The 24,314-nt window shown below is 41.5% G+C and overlaps 1 protein-coding gene across 2 annotated transcripts; it reads left to right on the top strand.

The window, feature by feature from the left end:
* Positions 1 to 8,538: 8,538 nt before the first annotated feature.
* Positions 8,539 to 16,747, top strand: myb (v-myb avian myeloblastosis viral oncogene homolog). Of its 2 annotated transcripts, none has more exons than XM_004541941.2 (15): positions 8,539 to 8,663; positions 10,362 to 10,479; positions 10,608 to 10,679; positions 10,775 to 10,867; positions 11,564 to 11,784; positions 12,227 to 12,455; positions 12,542 to 12,595; positions 12,689 to 12,793; positions 13,202 to 13,456; positions 13,913 to 14,001; positions 14,108 to 14,222; positions 14,339 to 14,434; positions 14,757 to 14,855; positions 15,017 to 15,100; positions 15,188 to 16,747. In XM_004541941.2, the coding sequence occupies exons 1-15, from the start codon at positions 8,641 to 8,643 to the stop codon at positions 15,296 to 15,298; spliced, it is 1,764 nt and encodes a 587-aa protein (XP_004541998.1). In that variant the 5' UTR covers positions 8,539 to 8,640; the 3' UTR covers positions 15,299 to 16,747. The 2 variants fall into 2 exon arrangements, with proteins under 2 accessions (XP_004541998.1, XP_004541997.1); XM_004541940.2 differs by having other exon boundaries at positions 15,185 to 16,747.
* Positions 16,748 to 24,314: the final 7,567 nt, after the last annotated feature.

Raw genomic sequence — 24,314 nt, 5'->3', positions numbered from 1 at the left:
GTGGTTTCTCAGGCTGTGCTTGAATTATATATTTTTTATGTTTAACAGGAACAATACTTGTAAATATTTGCTGCACTGAAGCAGAGTGAAGTTTTCCATTTTGGTAGGACACTGTCATAGAAAGATAGAAGCAAATAGGTGAAGAAAATCAGACCAAAACAAAGAAGTGGGGGAGTGTCTATGTGACTCATATCAGTAATAACTGACCTGGCTAAGTTTTCCTGTAACAGCAAAAGCAAATGTTTTTATTTGTAGTTACACCCCCAGGGATAGCTCAGTAGGTAGAGTGGTGGCCCCATGATCGGAAGGTCGGGGGTTTGATTCCCCTGAACAGCTATCCTGAAGTACCCCTGAGCAAGGCACCGTCCCTACACACTGCTCCCTGGGCGCCCAATAGCTGCCCACTGCTTCACTGAGTGAATGGGTTAAATGCAGAAAGGAATCAATAAAGTACACTTTCTTTCTTTCTACACGGCCTTAAAGATCTGTGGACCTTTAACTGTGAAAAAGGCCTGACAAAATGATAAATAATGTTCTGATTTGCAGTTTTTTAGTCTTTTTCATTTTAACTGTTTCCCGCTTGGATGTTTACGAGGGGGTAACCCTTTTTTCTCTTTCTAAACATAATTGTAACCTGTTTTCAGAGTATTATACCTGGGTGTGCATCACGAGCTAGTGAACGTGATCTCTGCTTTTACAGCTTACTAGGGCTACGTTTGAAAACAAAACAAAAAAAAAAAAAACAGGACCAATTCTAATTGTTGTCCAGCCACATCTTTAATGATTCATTGAGGTGTCAAAACTCATCATTAAGGCTACAGGGGGGGGGTTTTCGAATGTCATCTTTATGAGAGGAAAGAGTTCGATCATTTGATCTTCAATTTCTGAGGCAACACTTAAAAGGCCAATATATAAAAATCTTAATTCCACAATTTTGCCATCTTATTGGCTTCAGTGCCGATATTTTCAAAGCTTCCCCCCGAATAGGTTGTGCACCGGATGGTGCTGGGACTTTTCCCCCCCGCAGCTCTGTGTTTACAGTGTATACATGAGGAGAAGGCTGATGATTGTCTCTGTAGTTTCGATGACTTACTGCAGAGATTTCCTCTTGTTCCCCACGGTGTTCCCAAACTCCACTTGTCAGAATTCTCAGCGAATCCCGTGCAGGCCTGCGTGGCTGACAGCTGAATCTGACCTTCCTCCACACCGATGAAGTCATGCCGTTCTTTTTTTACAGGGTTTTTTGACCCAGCTCAGGTGTTCAGATTTTCTAGTTTTAAGTCATACGAAGGAAACACCATAATGTTTCAAGCAAACAAACAAACAAACCAAAACTTAATGTAAAAGGGATAATGCACCATGCACTCTCTCAAGAAAAAGAAGAAAAAAAAACAAGTGAACTGAAAGAACTCGAGCCTGCTCACTTGAACTACTATGCGCATACAAATTTGAATCCCACCTTTGATTTTGGGGTGTGAATGACTATTTTGTCAAAGGTTATCGCCTATGGTTAGGGGCCAACCCATCTGAGCCCACACTACACCTCAAACAAACACTCAGTGACATCATATTTTCCTGCTATCTTTGTACCACAAGAAATCTATAGCCTGTCTACCACAAAGGGGGAGAAGCGAGAAGTGTATATGTGTGCCCTTTTTTTTAGTAACATTTCATGTGCTTGTTTATCTGCGAACTGGTCTGCAACATGCCCCTTTTTTGGTGTCAGATATGCTTGCAGATGTATGCATGTTTTGGTTTTTTGATGTATCTTATTGCCTCAATGAAAGGGAGGATGATGAAAATGTCAGACAATAATCTGATAGCAGCGATGCAGGTGAAGTTTACAGCATGCATCTGCACGGTGAAATGAAATATGAGGTCTGGCGTGTCTCCCCCTTGCTAAAAATAGAACAGAATAAAGAACGGCTCCTGCTTAGGTAATTGTGAAGACTTTTTCACGATTGATGGCTCATATTGCAAATGGCAGTTTGACGAAGATCAGATTAACAGAGGTTGGTAAGAACAATGGGGGGGAGAACACACTCATATCGGGAGGGGGACGTCAGTGTAGAAGATGATCATTTGTTTTACGTAAAAGTTTGCCCGCGTGTGTGTGTGTGTATGTGCCTTTGCCTGCGCATGCATGTGTGACCCTGAGTGGGTGGAGGTTTCCCCTCACAAAAAGAAAAAATTCCACTTCCTGCGTTTTGAAGTTTTAGCTGCACATCTACATGTCAAAATAAACAACTGCATATGCATACATGTGCAATTGTTGTTCATTGCACAGTTTACAGGGTCACACAGGTGACAGAGGGAACTCTTCCTTTACATCAAAATGTTTCTAGGACATTGTACAAACTAAACACTTCAAACAGCACCTGATGCAAGATGGAAATGGAACATATTGCATAAGGGAGAAGACATGTATGCCAAAAAAAGAAAAAGAAGTCAATTGAAACTAGAGTAGTTGGTCTCTGCAGCATTTCTCTTGCATTGTCCTTGGTCAACATAACCTTTTGAGATTCAAAACAAAACGGAGACTTGTTAAAAAAAAGAAAAAAACGCCACAACTTCAACCAACCAGTCTTTGACACAGTGCTATGCCAAATACGTTGTTTGTGTGTGTGTGTGTGTGTGTGTGTGTGTGTGTGTGTGTGTGTGTGTGTGTGTTTTATTTGCTCCCTGCCACCTTGATGCAATAGAGATGAATCAAACATGCGTTCGTGTTGCAACAAGGAGGTGTGATCATTTCACACCTTCACACAGGATCTGAACACTTGTTTCCTTTCAAGGGCTTTTGAGCACTCGCCGGACAAATCTCTGTTGCCGCAGAGTTTACAGAAAGTCTGATCAATTAATCAGTGGCAGATGAGTGGGATTTCTGAGAGAATGGATTCTGCGCTGATTAAAAGGATTAAACAGATGGATGGACAGATTGCTGAAAGAATGATGGGATCAGAGGATAATTGCTTTGTTTGTTTTTAAACCTGTAAATTATATCATTTTTTTCATCAAATTAAAATAAGGATGTTTGCATTTGTCACACCACCTCGAAATGAATTACCAAACATTTCACGGGATCTGCATGATAGCTCCCGAGAAATGGAACACGGTGGTGTCTGTGGAGTCAAGTGAAAGCAGAGGGTTGCAAATATTGGTGACAACAACATGTACATTTGCAAACAGATTAGTCTGCTGTAATTGTAGAAGACAAAGCCTTTGTGCATGTGCGTGGGGAGGGGGTGAGGTCCCTTTAAAGGTTGGCAGTAGGTACCGGGGAACACTTTACATAATTTTCCAAGGGCCCCAGACATGATGGGAGCGCATTTTCACAGGAACTCACCCTCACCCTCGGGGAAAATGCAAAACATACACCCTTTGCAGTCAGGTGGGCAAGTAGTCCAAACAACTAAAGTACACACAGATGATACATAAAAGGTATTTAAAGTAGCAGGTTGAGAAATTAAAAGATAATCACATTCAAATCCATAAATGCTGAAGGAATGGAAATAGTGGTTTTGTTTTTTTGTTTTTTTAAGAAAACAACCGAAAAACATGTGTTTTGTTTAATTTTCATGTACTCGCTACATTCATTAAACATGTATCAGTAGCTAAAATATGAAATATCTAACAATCGATTAAAAATATAAAAATTCCCACTGGTTTTAGGCATGTGATATATTTTTTAAAATACACATTTATTCTCAGTTAACAATTAGTAAATATGTAGCTACATACCCACACATAATCACGTTAACCTTTCTGATGTTTCCAGTGCTCACTTAGATGCAAGCACATACGGTCTTCCCGACACTGTGCACAGAATCTTGTAGGATGAGACCATGAGCCATCATTAAAATAATTCAAATGAACCACCCTGTGCACACACTGTTTTGCAAAGGGGGTAGCTATCACAATACCTCTCCTTAACCTGCCCAATAGCACCCATGCAAATGTCCCCAGCTAAAGAGTCAATGGGCTTTGGGCTTCCTCCTCAGCCTTCTACAAAGGAATTTTCATATACCCCTGCTCCTTTCTTTCAGTTTGGTTTCAGATGACTCAAGGTAGTTTTACATATTACCCTCAAAGAAAAAGATACATCTGGGGCCTGTGCAGAAAACACACACACACTTTTAATTTCCGTCTTTTCTTCCAAGTGATCCCAAACTCACATGAAGGCTGCTTGTTTACTGATGTCCCTGTTTTACAAACCTAGAGTGGCACTTGAATGTTTCTGTGTCCTACAGAATGTTATTCCTCAAACCATCATTGCGCTTTAAAATGATCTGTTGATGCTCAGAGAAGGTTACACAACCATCTCTGGAGTTTAGACTTCTTCACTTCACAGTCAGGCAGACAGAAAAAGAAAAAACGCCAGGCCATTATCACCCTTAACAGCAGTGATCAAGAAACAAAAGATCCCATCGCAAGCAAAGTGTGTCACAAGATCTGAAGACCTGTTTTGCATTAGTTAATGTTAATCCTTATTAATGGATCGTCAGGAGAACACTGCACAACAACAGACAGCAAGGAGACAGCCACCGCTTCTGCAGGTTGCAAGACAAGCCAGGGGATCACTGGAAAATGTTTATTTAAAAAAAAAAAAAGCGGAGAAGTGTTGTGTTTGCACAGAGGACACTGCTGCTTCCATCTGTGAAACATGGTGTTTTTTTAATGTCAGGGAAAGCTGAATTTAGAACGACACCATTCTGGCTCATGTAGCATAAAATTAGCCCTCTGCACATAGTTTGTCCTGGCAAAGAATGGTTAAATGTAAAAAGTTAAAAGTCAACTACACTTGTATTTTTGCGGGGGGATCTTGGATTGCAGTCTTACAGGATAACAGCTATTTAATTAAAGTTGAATTTGAATAGATCAAAAAGTCATGGTTGTACACAGTGCTAAGAAATAATACAGAGTGGACACTGAGCTTGCTAGGTCAGGTAGAGGACAAGCAGCAAAATGTGTTTTATACAATGGAATAATAATATACTACAACACAGTAATTATGACCATTTTGCTCTGCTCAGCTTGATGTAATCAGCTGATTTAAAGCAGTCCTCATTTTACCCTTTCCAAAAAGATCTATGAAAAATGGGAATTAATGGGGAGCCCTTGCTTGTTAATAACAAAAGTTGGATCTAGAAAATGTGTTTTAGTGTTTTAGTTAAAAAACCTTTGAGAATTCGTTTGGGGAGCAATTTAAAGATAGTTTTAAGTGATTATTTTATTCTTTATCAGATTTTGATCGTCAAGTCAACATGTGTAGCCCCATGCTAAGAAGACTACGTCCCTCTAAATATCCATGACTTTCAATGCAATGCATCAAATATATGAATTTTATACATAACACATTTTGTGGTACACACATTTGAAATTATCCACACTGCCTTTATTTTTGTCTCATGGTTGAAGTTAAGACCAGAAGGGCTGTGTTCATGCAACTTGAGGCCCCTTTTACTTTCAGTATGATGTTCAAATTCACAGGCCCACAATCAGGAGAGTCACAAACACTGTGGCAGCATGATGTGTATAGCAAGGCATGAAAGCAGAAAGCAACTGCTCTCCAAAGAAACACAGCAGCTTTGCAAGATTACGTCCAGAAAGGGTTATATGTAGATAATCCTCAATAGATGGGATTGTTATTAAATGTACAGTAAAGCATTATGTTAAAGACAGGAAACAGTTGATTTACAGTAAAAGCTTTATTTGTGAAAAACAATGTTAGTGGCATGCTTTGGGCCACTAACCAAACCATTTTTTCTTTTTTTGTGCACTGATACACCAATCAGCCAGTTTCAGATGACAATAATGGTGGCCACACCCACACCAAGCATAGGTTCACAAACTCACACATTCTTATGCATGCTCAGAAAAAAACCCATATTTGCAAGAATGAGCCTGAATAATCTGCATTTGCAAGGCACACCTACACATATCACTGGGGTAGGTCATTAGTGGGTCCTTTTAAGTTTTTGATCAACAGCAAAGGGGCTGCATCTACATCATCTACATCTCAAAGGGATTAAACGACTCTCCATCAGCAAAGCACAATAGGTCCTACCATTTAGTAGGTAAATAGTTTAAAATGCATTATAAGCACCCGAGAATACCCCCCCCCCCCCCCATTTCTTCACTGACCAAATGGTTTATCTGGGCTCATTGTTCACTCAATTAAGACATGTAGCCCTGTGGTAACAATATGAGTTGATCCCCTCAGGAAAGTAAGTTAAATAGGTACAAATTTTCTTTAGTGCTATTATCAGTTAAAAATTACTAAATAGTAAGAGGTGAAATTGTACATGTTTTGTCTTATATGCTACTTTTCCCTCATTTGTCAAAGATCCGTTTCTCCCGAGGGAGACAATAAAGCCTAATATAACATCTAAGACTAGTGCTGTTCATATATTTTCATATATATGTTGTTTTAACACACATAGCTGTCTGTTTCTCACTCCTTTTTGGTATTAGAGACCCTTCAGTTCCTCTTCAGCCTGAATGCAAACAAACACAGCTTCAAACTAATCCCAGACATTAGAGAGCTTAAGGATTCTTTAGGTTTTATCACTGGCTGTGTAAACACTGCGGGTGGTTCAGGTACTTGAGGCAAAACTGACAGGACTGTAACTTGTGTACTCAGGAGTTGCCTGCGACGTATGAGGACAACCAAAATGAAGATGAAAAAAATAGATTAAGCAATCTAGTAGGGCACACTTTGAAGTTTTAGTCTACCTCATTTAACTCATGTCCAAAGCTATAAACTGGAAAAATTGTACTTGCTTCACTTCACTGAGCCATGTAAGCACTTTTAGAGGCTGCATTAAGTGGCGAGTTTTTAGTCTACAGTAATGTGTTTGTGCATAAGCCTCCATCAGCCTGTTATTATCATTACTTCTCTGGAACAATAGATTGGTATCGGGTGATGGTAATCACAAGTGATTAGGACAATACGGCTGCGTATGTAGGAACAATAAGAAGACACATTTAAACCAATAAAGCATTAACCCACCCACCCCCCATGAAATGAATGGTTGAGTAGAGACAGCTCTAGCAATTCAGAGCTTCACCAAAACAAACTACACACAATATGTGACAAATGAGTTGGTTAAATAAAGAATAATTCCGAAGCTTTGCGGTATTACTAAGAAATAAGCAATATTGTACAAGCCACGTGCATTAATAAGCGCAAACTCATCCAGTCTGTAGTTTCAATATTGATTATTTTCAGAAAATTCAAAGAGAAGAAATCAACCTAAAGAGGCAGTCATGTGTGGTTTAAAGGCGCCTATCCTCTGAGATAAGTGCAAATAAAGTACCACAAAAAAAGTTTAGTGCAATTGCAAGTTCTGTAACTTTTTTTCTTTTTATGGGCAAACAATAACACAAGGCCTGTTCTATGCTTTATCACCAAGAAACATCTGTGGCACCAAGAGGCACCCTACAAACAGGTAGGCAATCACCACTGGTCTCATTGTAACTTCACTTTCCTTGCATGCCATAAACCTATTTGTATTGTTTTCTTCAGACAGATGCATTTCCTTCTCCTTTTGAGTGACCTGGCTGGTGCGCTTAAGGACACGTTTGAGAAAATCAACCAGGAACTTGTATTACAAGACAGGACCAACTCTCTCACATGCACACACTATATTGGGCACTTATTAAGGAGTCCTGCTGCTTCCCCAGTGTGATCTATCTCTATAGAAGAAACGATCAAATCAATAACTACTAAGGTTCATGACAACTTTTTCTTTTGGCTTCGCTGCTGCATTGTACCCTGACCTGTTCAGAATTATATTAATAAAAGAGCTATTAAACTTCCTCTCCTGAGATATTGCATCATTAGGCAGGTTTCATGTGTAGAGGCTTACAAAAATAAGGTCAGAGATCACTTTTTTATCATACAAAGTAGATCCCATATCGCATTCACTTATTAACCCTATTCGAAGCACATTTCAAATAGGCATCTTCTGGCAGAACGATATGTCATACAAATCCTGTATATTTTCATTATTTTACTTTATACTCTCTCCACTGGGAAGCTGATATCTTTTGCCGTTGTCTTGTGGCTGTATTGTAATTTATTCTGACTTTCATATCCCCCTGAAAGGAAAGGAAACCTGTCACATACACCATTAATAGGGTCAGACCTAAATCCAATGTATTTAATTTGTCCTAATAAATAGAGTGAATGTGACCAGTTAGCTTAGCATGTATTTTATCTAATTTTATGTTTTAATGGTGTCTACTAAAGCCAGTTGTGGTTTTGATAGTAAGGGGTCTCTCACTGCAAAACTCAACATGCTTTCAGGATATATCTACGAGAAACATCACATTTTCTTATAGGCGGCATCTGCTTGTCCATTAAAACTCGGACTTGCTAAAAACTGTAGACAGAGAAATTGTCTTGAAGAAACGCCTGGGGGTCCACAGCCTCAGGCCACGACCGAGAGGCGCCAAATACAGACTGGAGGCGCGGCGTATTGGTGAAGGGCGAGCACAAGGGGCGGGAAGGGGCGGGTCCGTAGAAGCAGCGGTCGCGTTTTAAAAGTGAAGCTGAAAGTGAGGAGCGAGAGCAAGTCAGTGCTGTCTGTCGGCTAGGTGCTTACCGCGTTCACCAAACACCGTCAGCAGACTTTAAGCATGATTCGGCGGTCCAGAAGCAGGTAAGAGAAACACGAGCAACGACTTTGGCAGCTTTAAAGCTTTCATTTCTGTCTCTCAAAGACTCGCAGCTATTATTGTAGTTTTCTCGTGAGGCATTATTTCACTTGGATACGGCGTGAAGTAAGTGCGAAGAGTGCATCCTCTTGCCCTAGCTCGCGCGTGTGTGTTTATATTTATATATATATTGATATATTGATATATGTTTTACTTCATATATACATCATATACATATATATATGTGTGTGGTCAGCCTGTACTATGCGCGAGCCCTTTACTTTTCTCCAGTTGGAGCTGTGGAGCGCTCGCGCCAATGACAGGTGGCTGGTCATCGCTCGGCTTTGACAGTGCTGTGCCGTGCACGCTTCGGCGTGTCTTAACTCGCGGATAGTAAAAACAGGCTGCAAAGCAGTTCATCTGCCACCGATTTCGGCTCTTTTCGATGAAAACTTGCACACGCTACACACACGACTGCTTTCCAGCATCTCCGACCGAGCGCGAGGAGCGATGGATATTATTTTGGAAACCTGCGCTCTAACATTGTACTCCACGCGCACTTCTTCCGCGGAGACCCAATGCTATTTTTCTCCCTTAAATTACACACATTAGGTCTTGTGCGCGAATCTCATGTTTGAGATGTCAGGGATCCTTTTTGAGGATCTTCTTTGCACATACACACAAAAAAGTCACCGTTTACCTCCGTTTACAGACGTGTTTTTATCTCGTTTTGTCCTCATCGTAATTAGAAGAAACTGCACCCGGAGTTAATTTGATTGGTTTAAAAGTAATTATCGCTTCTTTTCACGAAGAGCCGATCCAGCTGATTAATCGTTCTTCTTGAGAGCGCTGTAATCATCTTCTATTGTTTGCTTGCTTTTTTGTTTGTTTCACGCTAATTATCTCATTTGCGCTGAAACGCAGAGGCTGTTGGATAAATTTGAGAGAAGTTGTTTATTTGCTCGCCTCTGCGAGTAGTAGTCACGCATTTGGGCAAAAGGAAAATAAGGAAGATTATGGCGTGTAAATATCCTTCTGTACGCATGCACACACACGCACGTACACACATAGTGGGGTTCCTCTTCACCTGTTGTACTGTATGACAGCACAACTATCTACCTGTCCCGCATTCTGATTAGTTGACCACATGGTGTGTGTGTGTGTGTGCGCGCGCGAACGTGAACTCTGTGTGCACGTGTGCGTGTGTTTCCGTGTGTGCATGGCTGTGCTGTACAATGCCCTGTGCAAGTTTGAACACGCCAGGGTCACAAAATTATGATCGCATGTGCCAATCCAGGTATCTGTGGAAACTAAAAACACTGGAACCTGTTCGTCCTCCCACCCCTCTCTCTCTCTTACACACACACACACACACACACACACACACACACACACTCTCATACATGCACACCCCCTGTGGGTGTCTTGGCTAAAAGCCTGCAGCCAAACCTTCAAGAATGACTGGTTTTCTCTCTGTGTTGGAGTTAAGCAAGTGACTAAAAGAGAGGGCTGAGTTTTTTTTAATGCACCTCATAAAGAGATTAATAGGGAGTAGTTTAGAACAAGTAAAGTACTTATTGTCCTATTATTCTTCTGTCTATTATCCTACACTCTTCTTTTTCCACGCAGACTCCACCTCTTTTTAAAATGTTGCCCTCTGTGTGTGTGTGTGTGTGTGTGTGTGTGTGTGTGTGTGTCTGCAGTCTGTACAGCAGTGAGGATGACGAGGAGGAGACTGAGATGTATGAACATGATTATGATGGATCATTGCCCAAGCCTGGGAAACGCCAGCTCGGCAAGACACGCTGGACACGAGAAGAGGTATACACACACACACACACACACACACACACACACACACACACACACACGTCAATACAGTTCAAATTCTGCTGTTCAATACTAAATATTAGTGACATATTTTTTAAAAATGTACTCTCTTTTTTCAGGATGAGAAGTTGAAGAAACTTGTTGAACATCATGGAGCAGAAGACTGGAAAGTAATTGCAAGCCTATTAACTGTAAGTAGCAGGCATGAGGCCCTGATTTGTCTGCGTGCAACTTCCCATTGTGTGGAGATGATAACAAACTGTATTTTGTTTTTCTCTCTACACAGAACCGTACAGATGTGCAGTGCCAACACAGGTGGCAGAAGGTTCTCAACCCAGAACTCATTAAAGGACCGTGGACCAAAGAGGAGGACCAGAGGGTAAGAGCACACTGTATTTTTGTGGGGTTTTGGGGGGGAGGGTGGCATGGAAAACTGTAAATATAAATGCAAGATTAACTTGCATGTAGAGTTTGTAGTGTGCTTTAGCCGTGTGTTATGTTAAAACAGCCATTAGTGGTGACCTTACAGTGTAATTGTTAGAGTGGGCTTTATACTAACTGGATACCACTGAGATCAACAATTACTTTGTGTTCCTGTGTTTAAAGCAACTTCTCTGTAGCAACTCCTGAACTGTGGTTGCACACTTTTACTCACCCTTACACAACATATAACACGTTTAGGAGTTATATTTCCACCCAGATGCCACTGTAATGATTAGCAGAGTGGCTAATGTTCCAATGGAAACTCCCTCACTGCTCACCAGCAGGTGTTCTCAATCAGCTACACTAGCGAAAGATCAAGAAAGAGAGAGAAGGAGGAAGGAAAAGCAGTGCATTTAGTAAAACTTCTGAGATTTTTATGGATAATAATTTTTTTTATTTCTTCTCTCCCTCCTGTTTTCATATCTCTGTACCACTCTACTTCTCCCTCCCCTCCCTGTTATTACTCCTTCCTTCCTCTTTCCCCATGCTCCTCTACTACCATTCACTTCTTCCTTTTCAACACTCTCCCTCCTCCTCCTCCTCTCTTGCCTTTCCTCTTTCTCTCACCCCTCACAACCCTAAAAATCCCCAGGTGATCGAGCTGGTCCAGAAATACGGCGCCAAACGCTGGTCAGTGATCGCCAAGCACCTGAAGGGGCGAATTGGCAAGCAGTGCCGCGAGCGCTGGCACAACCACCTGAACCCAGAGGTTAAGAAGACTTCCTGGACGGAGGAGGAAGACAGAATAATCTACCAGGCGCATGAGAAGCTGGGCAATCGCTGGGCAGAAATCGCTAAGCTGCTCCCTGGCAGGTGAGGTGGAGAGAGGGAAGAAGAGGCAGAAAAGGAGAAGCTAGATGAATCACTGAAACCTTGTTGGTTAGCTGCGCAATGTTGCGGTTAAGAGGCTGAAATGGAGGGGAGGGCACGCCAATAAAAGTGAGCATGAGAGAAAATGGAGTTGTGGACATAGAACGCAAGCTGGGAAAGAAAGGTTAAAAGGCTAAGTTAGGACGTGGGGGGAAGGTGTAGAATGACAGAAGAGAAAACACAGATAAATATGTGGTTATTGTAATTGCTTTGCACTGATAACCTTATCAATTGCGCACATTTTTAAATATGCGTGTATGTGTGTGACTGAGACTTTTCCTATCTCCCTCAGCGTGTGCGTGCGCCTGCATTGATAAAGCTGCTGTGTGCAGCTAGAGGATGTCACATCCCCTTTAAGTTAACACATGTCCCTTATGACCCGCAGGACCGACAACGCTATAAAGAACCACTGGAACTCCACCATGAGGAGAAAGGTGGAACAGGAGGGCTACCTTCAGAACACAGCCAAGAACAGCAGCCCCTCGCTCCCCGCCAGCCGCACTTACGTGAAGACCAACAATCAGATCATGTGCTTTCCCCAACAGCCCGGTCACACGCAGCTGACTTCCAATTTGCCGCTCAGCTACGCCACCTACCTGTCTGACGCACGTAGAGTAAGTGGGCTTTAAACCAGAATTTAGGCAGATCTCCGCCCGCAAGATCTTGCATTTATTAACGTCTGCTTCTTTCTCTGTAACAGGTGCACTCCACCCTCTCATTCAATATGAACATACTCAACATTCCCCAAGTCCAGGTAAGAATCGCAAACCTGAGCGGCGATCGAAAGATGGGGTAGATGAGTTGTTTGGATTGAATTGGTGCTCACGCATTTCTTCTGCTCTTTCAGAGACACTATAACGAGGAGGACCCTGAGAAGGAGAAGAGGGTGAAAGAGATCGAAATGCTGCTCATGTCAACAGAAAATGAACTGAGGGGCCAGCCGTCACTACCGGTGAGTCACACTCGGATCTGTGTCTGGATTCAGGAGGGTGAAACATGTGACAGCACAATTTATGTGTTTTTTGGTTTTTTTGACCCTGGCTTTAAGGACAGTGGTTGGACTTGTGTTTTTTGTGTGTGCATGAGGAGGAGGAAACATCTGGGTGGTCTGTTTCTGCAAAAAGTGATGCAATAGGATCTTATCACCATTTCTTTTGGGTTTGCATGACCCCTTGTGCAATTCTCTACTCAACACTTCTTCTGTCGGCCTTTACATTAAAGTTCCCCTTCTCATTTGATCACGGCTGAGCGTTCCCTGCGCTTCTTATATCTGTGCTTCCTTTGCACTCGCTCCTCTGTGCTTTTGTGTTTTCAGGTGATTATTCTTTTCCAGTCTGTAACATTTTTTTCCTCTCTCCAGATTTGTTCGTTCTATCAAAACTGGACCAACCAGAGCTCCATGTCCAACAGCTCAGAAGGTGCTGCTCTGCCTTTACCTCATCACCAGGCAGCCAGCCATGAACTGTCTCTTGACCAGAGCAGCTCAGCTGAGGACAGCGCCCCCACAACACCCGTCGAAGGCATTAACGGCAACAACAGCAACAACAACAGTCCCCACAACAGTCCTGCATTCTCAAATCCAATGCCAGGGATAATGGAATCCATGATTGACTCAGTAAGTATCTTCCTTACACTGTGTCGTGCTATATTATGTTTTTATTTTTGTCTGTCGTGATCAACTGGAACCAGCTGAAGAAGATGCCCTATAAATTAGAAACACAGATATAATAGCGGGCCTTGACCCAGAATTTCCCACCCTTTTCCCAGAGCCTGTTAGCAGTGGGTTCTTGGAAAGTAGCACTCTTAAAGCAGACAGGGTCTTGCCCAATCGGTGCTCAACAACTGCTAAAGAATCATTGACTGGTTTCATGTCGAATGCCAACCCATGTGAAGTCACAAATCTACTCTGTTCACCCTCACAGGTCACATGACCCGTGCTTACACAGTCACCACACAAAACTAGTGTTTGTCCCATTGTTTAGCTTAGCTTAGCGTGCTACACGAGCTGCCTGGTTGTCAAAGCCTTGTCAGGGGTCTTTAATTTAATGTTTTCTTCCTTTTTATTTCACAGTTCCTCAACCAGCCAGTGAGCCCAGAACACTCAGACAATCTACCCTTTAACTCGCCTGTGCCTGCAAGCCTCCTAAATGATAATGAATTGTAAGAAGCTTTTGTTCTCATCACTTTTATTATGCAAACCTGTTATTGTTATATGAGCCTTTTTTAACAGCTGTTTTTTTGCGCTTTTTCTTTCCTCTCTCCTCAGGCTCATGACGCCTAATATGTGTGAGTCAATTCTGGAGTCAACCCCACGTACACCCACGCCTTTGAGATCAGCCTCGACCCATCAGGAGATCAAATATGGCCCCGTTAAACTAATGGTGAGAGACTTTAATGTGTGTATATATATCCCTCGGTGCTTAATTTGACATGCAAACTGCTGCTTTGCACACTGCATTGTCCTCGGGACTCACTCGGAGGTTTGTGTTGTTTCCAGAACACCACTTTGGGGCAGCAGATGGTTGGGTCCATCAAGCAGGAGCCAGTGGAAGATGCCATTAAGCATCCTCCATTTAAGAAGATAAAGCAAGAGGTACTTTCCACCCTACATATGCATGTACAGATATACAAAAAAAAGCATGCGCATATGATGTGAGACTGACATAAGAAGTGTTATTTTGTATCTTAAGAAAATAGCAGACAGGGGTGAAATATCAAACTCAACCATTTGCATGTTGCGGTGACAAACGTGTTGTGTTTTTGTTTTTTAGTTACATTTTGCAACACGTTTGACATCAGCTTAAAGAATAGCTTGAGGTTAATTTTTGCAAGCGAGCTTGTGTGACTTGGTTACAAAAAGAGGAAAATGTGGGGTTTTAAATGACCGTGTTGTGTTTTTTTTCCGGGGGTCCTAGGTCGAGCTCCCATGCAAGAGGGGCCACTGCATGCAGTGGGCAGGGCAAGAACTTAACAGGCAGCTCTTCTCCCCCAGTCGCCCAGCTCAGGAAGTATCGGTAAGTTGACATTTGACCTTAAGTCAGACCTCCTTATGTGTTTTTGTTTTGTTTATGTGAGTCCATCAATGAGTACGCACAGGATCAACCCTAAGATCCTTTTCAGTCATTGTACTGTAATTATTGTGTTGTTAACAAGTGTTGTTGCATTTTTCTTTCAGGACCTACTTACAAGCTCACTCTTGAACGAAGACGGACACAAAATCTACCAGCTCCCTCACAGAAGCCTGAATAACCCACTACAGGTGTGTGTGTAATTAACTCATAAATTTATAAAATAGCTTTGCATGTTAACATAAAAACTCATCATCTTCTTTTTTTTCTTACAGCAGCAACAGCTGGGTTCCTGGGATCTGTTGGCCTCCGGGAAAACAGAGGAGCACATACTGGCCTCGGAACACAAGTTCTTGAGTGCGTTCCCTTCAAGGACACTGATGATATAGACTGAGATAAATGCTGATCCAAACACATCAACTTTTCCTGCACTGGAGTTTAAAAAAAGAAAGAGAAAAAAAGCCCTTAGCTCAACCAGGCTAAGGTGTTTAGCCCCCCCAGTTGAAGCAGTAGAAAATGGTTGGAGCAATGGATGGATCAAGCAGATGTTTACTTGTTTACTTCTGGAACACAGGCGTTTACGGCATCACTGGGTTCAAAACTCAAAGAGTTTTCGCTTTCACCTACACTTGTGGAACAGACGGGCGGATACATATTTGCGGTGGTACAGTCATTGGGAGAGGCTATATGCCACTGATTTTTTCACACTTACATTTGTTGGATTTGTACCAACCAAAGACTTTTTTTAAGGGGGGAGGGGGGGTGACTTTTTTAAAGTTTTTAAATTTTTAAAATTTTCTTTGGTTTTATTGTATTACAAACGGGGAAATGGTGACCATGTATGCCTTGGGCTGTATTATTAATTACACATGTTGATAGTAATATAAAGAACAAGCTCATTAATTTATTGATTTTTTTTTTTTACATTATGACTTTGTTGCTGTTGTTTTACAATTGGCCAATGGAGCAGTGTTGTATTTCAGAGTATTTAAGCCCTTTTAGCATTATCGTACATCCAAAGTCATAATGATTATTTTCTAACTGACCTCTGTTTTTATTTTGGTTTTTTTTGGTTTTTGGTTTTTGGTTTTTTTTTTACCTTTTTTTGTCCTTTTTTTTAAATTATTAAGGGGTTTTTAATGGGTCTACTGAGAATTTCAAGTGTTTGGTCTTTGCCACCTCATGTAAACACTCCACTGCTGAACAAGGACTGCTCGGTCTGTTCTCGTACCACTATGCAACTACAATTTTTATACTTTTTTTATACAACAGAAAGGGGCCAGCCTTTTTAGTATTACCTGACAACCACATCGGCGCCTTTATTTCATAGGAATTGAGTTTTCATTTCAAGTTTTTTTGATTTATTTCTGGCCTTCACAGTATCCCCCCCAACCGGGAAAACATTCAATGAACAAGCAATTCTTAGAATTTAGATACATATATATATATATCTACAGAAAGAGAGAGAATTTATTTATACATTTGAAAATCTGAAATGCATTTATATTTGAAACCTGAGCTTCACCCAGTAAGAGTAAGACCAAGCTGCACTTGAATTTTATATTCTCCTTAAAACTGTGAGAGTAGCAAACACTGATATTAATGCTACAGCCAAAATCCCATTTTTTTTTAAAAAAGAGAAAGAAATAAACATTTCTTCTGGTGGATTTACACTGTTGTAAAAGTACACTCAACAAGCATTTTGTGTCCTTTAACGAAACTGCAGTAACTCGTGTCAAACACTTAGCACACTTTTTGTAAAAGCATTTACACATGCCAAGTTTTTATACTTCTACTTTTGACTGCCTACTCAATAAAGTGTGCTGTTTTTATAACAACCTTGTGTTCAGTGTTTAATCTCTGACGTTCAGCGTACTAAAGTTGATAGCAGTTCAAACGCAGCTACTCGTGGACAAAAATATATGGAAATAACATTTTCATATATTTAAGCTGTAAAGTGCGAAGTTCAGCCCAAGAAGCCTACGTTCTCAGTGTAAATAGCACTCCAAATAGCCGCACCATTATGTAGAGTAATTATTGCCTTTTAAACTGAATGAACTATTTACCCTCTCCAAAGTGTAATCTATCTCTAGTATTCAAATTCCTCTACGGATTATAGTATTCAAATAGCCCTCGCTTTTGCGCACACATAAACTGATACAAAGGTTTGTTGTCATAAAATTGTGTGGACCATATCATATCATAAAACCTTCTCTCCCATCTGCCGCTCACCAAGTGAGTATAGAGTTTATCAGCAAGCAAAGAAAATAAGCAAATGTTTCCAACCGTTCCCTCTTTTTCCATGGATAAGCAGGGACCACTCAGGTGCATGTCCCAGAAATACAAAGAAACATTTTGTCCTGGACTGCTTTCACTTTTTTCTTTTTTTTTGCTTTGCATAAACATGCTATCAACTCCTTTAAACACAGAAATATGCACTAACATGACTGTGGGCAATGTGAAAATTGTTATATTACTCGTCGCTGCTCGCCAAAAAACGCTCATAAGTATGAGCTCCACATTCAGTCTCTTGAGGAGACTTTCTTTCCTGTGAGGCCTTAGCAAACTAAGGGGCCCAGACTCAGACCAGGAGCTATATTTACACCCCCTCCCCATCCACACGTTCTCACATCCCCCACAACACCTTCAGCCACCTGCACCCCCCTCCCAACCTCGCCCTGATCCACCACACTGCCCTTAAATATAGATTCCCATCTCTTAAGTGGTAGTCTCAGAGGGATTCATAAACAGAAATGGCAGTCATCAAGACGGACATATCTAACAGGAACTGTGATATTTAAGACCGGGGCAAACAGAAATAGTTTCTTTGTGGGTGTAAGCATGCTTAGTCCATCCACATGTTCACAATGTTGTGGTTTTTAGCTATTGTAACAACAATGGTTGAAAAAACCCCAGAAATGACAGCAAAGGCCTGATGAGGGCTGCTTGAATTTGAACGACGGGTTTGACAATCCCTGTCAGCAAATGTAGAGTGTGTGGTTTTATGTGTGTGTGTGTGTGTGTGTGTGTGTGTGGGTGGGTGGGTGGGGGTGTCTTGTGGAAAGAGGCTATAGCACGAAGCAGACTTTCACCCTGGGAATTTCACCATCTTCTACTAGACCCCCCTGCCAGAAAAAAGCCCAAACCCCAAACCCCACAGGATTCACAGACACCTGCTTCCACTGAGTGAGAAGGCAGCTGCTTGTGTGTATACTGAATGGTAGTGGTTTACTGATAATAACCCCCCCCAATATATACTGGGATGAGAGATGCAAGACACAACGTATCTTTACTCTTTTGCAGTCCCCGCTTCACCATTCAACAGACCTCACTGACTAAACTAATAAAACAAACAAACCAGGCTTTTTCGTGCGTCTGCTTATTTCAATAAATGGAAAACTGAGTGTCCACTTGTGACTGTTATCAGAACAGCACTGTCTATCAGAAGAGGTTGTGGTAAGTCATCAAAATACTGGACTGCAGCGCACTTTTGTTGATAGTGAAAAATTATTTATTTTATTTTTTTCCGAGTTCATTTCAGTTCACGTCAGGGTTGCTGTCCCCTCACACAGATCAAACAGAGTTTTATGTAGTTTAAATCATGTAAAACAGAAGAGGAGCTTCAATTGTAAAAAATGCAAAAGTGGCTTGTAAATCATTGCATGTGCACCTACATTCATTTAAGCTCAAAGAGGCTCTTATTGGCTGTTTATGTGGGTCACAGGGGCGAAAACTGCTGTCATAATGTTGCTCTTGTTTCTGCCTGGTTCTGTTTAGGTCAAGTAAAGCAACCTCTAGCTATACCCTTTTTCCATGGTCTGTTTTTATTGGGTAATTATACAGTCATATTTTAGAATTATAACTGCACTTTTAAGATTTTCACCTGCCACTGAGTCACACTGTTACATTTTTATAAGGTATTTAGCTCTAAAAGTCAAAGCAGAAGTTTACTTACAATGCTAGTGTTGTTTTTTTTTATTCCATCCTCCTTTCCCTTTTCAAATCAAACATGTCTGTCGCAAGCAGATTGGCTCATAAATTCGGTTTGTGTGTCACAATAGATTTATAGCAGGATGTTGCAGAAATGGCGGGCTCCTGAACGTGCGCGTGCATATGCACAAAAACACACACATGCCACTAGTTCACACGCTGGCCAGCGTGCTCTGGGTCTGCATAGATTACTCTAGCCTGATTTCCTCATTCTCTTGTTGCTGTTGTGGTTGGAGATATTCAGGCAAGAGCAGCCACTCCCTGCTGGCAGTGGTCAGGTAGAAGGGCAGGGCTGTGCTGGCTGGGCCTGATAACTACCGTCCCCATCCATGGTACAGAGAAGAGGAGAAAAATGGGAGGGGGGCAAAAAACAACAGAGCTCCATGAAGTTGAAATTGGAGTTCCTACAATTACAGAAACCTGTATGTAAAATGTCACAATGCAGTTTGTGAAAAAGGCCTTTAAAGCAGGTTATTTAGTGGTTATTTGTGTGGAGGAGGTCAGCAGAGATCCGACAATTTACTAGCATGCATAAGGCATAAAAAAATATTAAAACAATCCATGTGTAGACACATAAATTAATTAATAACATCATTTTAATGGGACCATTTTGTCCCAAATAGGCACAGAATGTATATAAAATGTAGATGCAGTCTCTGGGTCTGAAAAATGAAGCTAGCGTGCCCTTGTTCCTACCACTGGTCAAAGGTGGGCGACTTTTCAGGTTGCTAAAAAAGTCTGACGGGAAAATGACCCGACTTCTAACTTGATTTATGACCTCAGCAAACACTTTCTTAATGAGTGTGCAGTCTCAGTTGATAGTTTCATATTCTGTTTGATACAACATGACGTTCAATTTGGAAATTACTGTTCCATTTGTGACAACCTAAGCAACAATGGACACACCTATTCTAAATGAAACAGTTCACACTGGCCAAGTCATTTCACAAAACAAATTTACGGCATTCTTTTTCCATTATTTTTCACCTGTGAATAAACTGATCTGACCAATCAGATCACTGCATTTGGCAACAAGTGCGCTCGTTGTTCAAATAGAGCACCGGTAGTGAAAAGTCATGCATGTGCCCCACTGGCATGTACGAAAGTGGCCTTGACACAGCTTCAACTCCGGGGTCAAACCATGAAATTTGATATTTTTATTTTTCACAAAAAAATCAAACACTTTCTTTGTGTACTTTTGTTATTATAAAATTTCTCATCCAAAAATTTGGAATTTTGTGTCTTACTTTCACAATCCCCCTGGTGTTTATTCATTTCATTTACAATGAACATTCATTTGAAAATGATATGTTACATTTTCAAAAAGGAAACTGGACTCGTGCAACTTTAATCGGTCACCAAGGAGTACCGCCTGGATTAGCTAGGTCAAAGGTTAAGGAGAATACCTCAAAATACCTCCCTTTTCACATGTAACATGTAGCACCTAGGAGTTAAATCCTGATTGGTTTATTTACAACAATTTTTTCTGAGAAAATATTGGGTGACAGTGAATTCTTGGACACACAGATAGGCTTGTTCAACCCGTGTGTGACCTGGAACCACAGGCTCATTGTTGCTGGTGACACATTTAATGTTAGAATCACCAAGTCAGTTAAACAGCTGAACATCCCTTTTTCAAAAAGAAATTTGGTGCTGCTATATGACTACGAAAGCATGCGTGCTGATTTTTTACCTGTATTCCATACAGAATAGTTGTTCTTTTCAGTTATCTGTTTGCAGATAGAGGTAAAGGTGCAGGACCCCTGCCCAAAACAACCGCATTTGGCTGCCATGTGAGGACCATAACACACGGGCATGGATGCTCTATGATATGAGCGCGCTCACAATCACGAAACGCACATACATGCATATGTTCAGACGCAACCAGAACACACAGATTGAGCAGATAGTCGCTGCCATGTGGAAAGAGAGACTGAGGGTGAAGAGATAGTCGGGTACGAGAGTGAGCGAGGCAGAGAGAGAGAGATGGGGAGTGCTGCTGAGGTGATTAGACTCATCTGCAAGTCGCTGTCTTCCCAGATTTGGCTGCCATTCGTTAGGCCGTTTGTTTGTTTGTTGTTGTTTTTTTCAGGAGCAAAAAAATGTATAGACCAATGTGCCTGCTGCAGATAGCCATAAAAAAATAACTGTAAACATTTGAAAAAGTGGGTCAGTACTGCTAAAGCAGTGCCAACGAGGTCAAAGAGCAAAAAACAGACGTTAGGCCATTAGATAAAAGACTGAAAGAGCCGAGTAAATAAATAAATAGAGGGCAACAGAGAGGTGGGCTGTTCATTTACGGAAATGATGAAACTGTAGCCTCATAAAGTTTAAATTCGAAATAGTACTTCACTTAAGGATTCACTGCACTATAAGCTAATGAGCTTAATTTGTTTGATATATTTATCAAACAAAGCTATATTTAATAATATGTAGGGATGTAAGTGTAATTTTGCTATGAACAAATATGAAATTCTGAATAAACGTGAGAGAAAGAATGCCTCGTAAACAATAAATAACACTACAGTACAGCAGTGTCACATTTGCAAGCTGCAAACTGTAATTGGTGTTATTTTCCAATCATTCATATCAGGGAGTCACGCACAGCTACCGTTTATACTCTGCGCTCAGGTCTGTGCCACGCGCCTGTCTCTCTTTGTAATTTTCATAACAATCCGTCACACTGGAGACAAGCGTGATCCGAATCTTTGTATCAAACAGGGCCTTTATAGGTAACCACACACACATACACACGCAGACGCACAAACGCTGACATCCTCGCAGGCTTCTGGTGCTGGAGTGTGGTCAAATTTCTCAGCCTGACAGCAGGTTACCGACTTCCCAGCAACACCCCCCCCTCCACCAAAAACCCCCCCCCCAAAAAAACATGCCATACTCGCACACACGACAGACACTTCCTCTTAGAGCCCATTTTGTCTGCTTTCACACTGGCTCTGTCTAGGTTTTTTTTTTCATTACACACACAGACACATGTGAACACACACAAAGTAAGGCGTGACTGAAAAAAAATGATACGCTTTAGAAACTTGAAAGCAATTTTTTGACTCTATGAATCCAAGAATATGTAGAAACTGCTATGTTTACAATGGTTTGTGTGCGTCCCCATGTGTGTGTGCGCGCGTGTGCTTGGATTGGTCTGTTTGGGTTAGGGATTGAGAGTGTAGGGTCATGGTGCGGCTAACTTTTTGTCTTGACAACTTCTACTTAACTACAGTATCCCCACCCCACCTGCTTCCTCACACACACACACAGGCGCACACACAAATTTGCTTGGCACAAAATGACATGTTTTCCCGCCCAGCCTTGGTCCAGCTTCCCCATTCACCTGGGTAAATAGAGCAGAAGGAAGGGCCTTTCAATAGGGCCCACCACACAGACCCACACACAAACACACGTGCGCACACCCGCTACATTCGCTACAGCCCCTCCCCTGCCATCACTTCCCAACACTGCAACTGGCCACGAACGCACATTTTAATTTATCCTTAATCCAACATGCGATAAAGCACACACACTCGCCTCTCGTCTGTCCGCTCCATTGTTGTCTCTAAGCGATCCTGACAAGTCGATTCACAATGGCACGATCATGCCTGACTACCCTGATTTAGGACACTTGTCACAGGGGTGCCCCAACCATCAGTACAATCTGCCCTACATCCACCCTCCATTCCTCCAAAACACACTCACACAGCCCCCTTCAGATACACACCCGTCCAGTGGGTGTGGTTCAAAGTAATGGGGTGAAAGTGGTGTGCGCGTGTGTGTTTCTGTGTGTCTATCTGCCTGCAAGTGTGATAATTGCACCAATGAGATAACAATCCTCAGACCTCAGGGTTGTTTGTGGTCTGCAGTCCAAAACACAGCCAGGCTGAAAAGGCAAATGCACACACACACACAGACACACACACACACACACACTGATAAGCACACACACACTTTCTCTTTGTATGTATAACACCTGTTATGAAACAAGCTGGTGGATAGAGTGGTGACTGTCACATTCTGACATCATCTTCAAAGTTAGACAGCTGAAGCAAGCAAATGCTCTGCTGTACACAGTAGGGTCTTTTTTTCCTCGCTTTGTAATCGTGTATGCATGTGTGTGTGTGTGTGTTAGAGAGACGAGCAGAGGACATATGGGCCAAAAATGCACGAAGAGGGAAACAAAACAAAGAAAAACAACGGCACAGCTGGCGATGAATGCATCGCACAGTTTTAGAGGACAGCGAGTAAGTGCAATGATTAATAACACAGTCAATAGGAATAATAACAGGAAACATGCATTAAAAAGCAACTTTTCAGCCTATCTGTTAATTACACACACTGGGGCATGTGTGTCTATCTATGAAATAACATACTTGTGGTGGCATACTTGTGTGGGGGATATTTTTTGCCACACTATGGGTCCCTTAATATTATTAGTATTATTTAAACCCTGCAGCCTACCTGAGTATTGTCGCTGACCATGTCCACATCTTTGACCACAGTGTTCCCCATCTGCTAGCGGCTGCTTCCAGCAGGATAATGAACCACAAATTAAATCATCAAATCATCTCGAACATCTTGAAAATTATAATAAGTTCATTGTGCTCACATAGCCTCCATTGCCACCAGATCTAAATCCAAAAGAACAACTTTGGGATGTGGTGGATTAGGAGAATTAATGCAATTGTGAAGGCAAAATGGATTCCATGCAACACTAGCACTAGCACTAGCAAACACTAGCAAAATGTGCCTAATAAAAGGGCTGGTGAGGTGTAAGTAGATGTGGTTTAAGGGCCCCTTTATACACACTGTGGCCTACCTGGCAAATGGCAACATATGACAAAAATGGTGTTTATGCCGTTGGTGCATTTCTGGATTTTTGTAACTTGGCGCGTTGTGTCATGCCCCCGTAGCGGGATTGAACACATGAGTGTAGGCGATCAAGTTCGCTTTTCCCGCTGTTTTAATGATCTGCCAGTACAGAGGCTCCAAGATTCACGGATTATGCACAGGGAGATGTTGTAACAGTCGGAAAGCCTATGACTACCACATGACTTCCTTGGATACTAATGACCTTCCTGATTTCAAAATCAAAATCCCATCCACTTATGATCAATAACGGTCAGAAGCACTTTTTAGAAGAGCACCAGTTTTGTTTCAAAGTCCAATCTGTGGAGCAAGTAACACAAGTTTTAAGTCCTGACTTAAAGAATCAAAATCCTTTAATTTTTCACCTTTATTAAAACATGCTAAAACACATTATTAAAACACCTAACATATTCTTTTTGACTTCCGAAAAAGTGAGTGAGCATTTTTGTAACTTGCAGTTTTGGAATTCCGAAAAACTAAGGGAGCATTTTTGTAACTTGCAGTTTTGAATTCCGAAAAAGTGAGTGAGCATTTTTGTAA

Source organism: Maylandia zebra, linkage group LG15, assembly GCF_041146795.1.
Source record: "Maylandia zebra isolate NMK-2024a linkage group LG15, Mzebra_GT3a, whole genome shotgun sequence".
Lineage (NCBI taxonomy): Eukaryota > Metazoa > Chordata > Actinopteri > Cichliformes > Cichlidae > Maylandia > Maylandia zebra.
The sequence above is the reverse complement of the archived record's forward strand: the minus strand, read 5'-3'. Positions and strand labels throughout refer to the sequence as shown.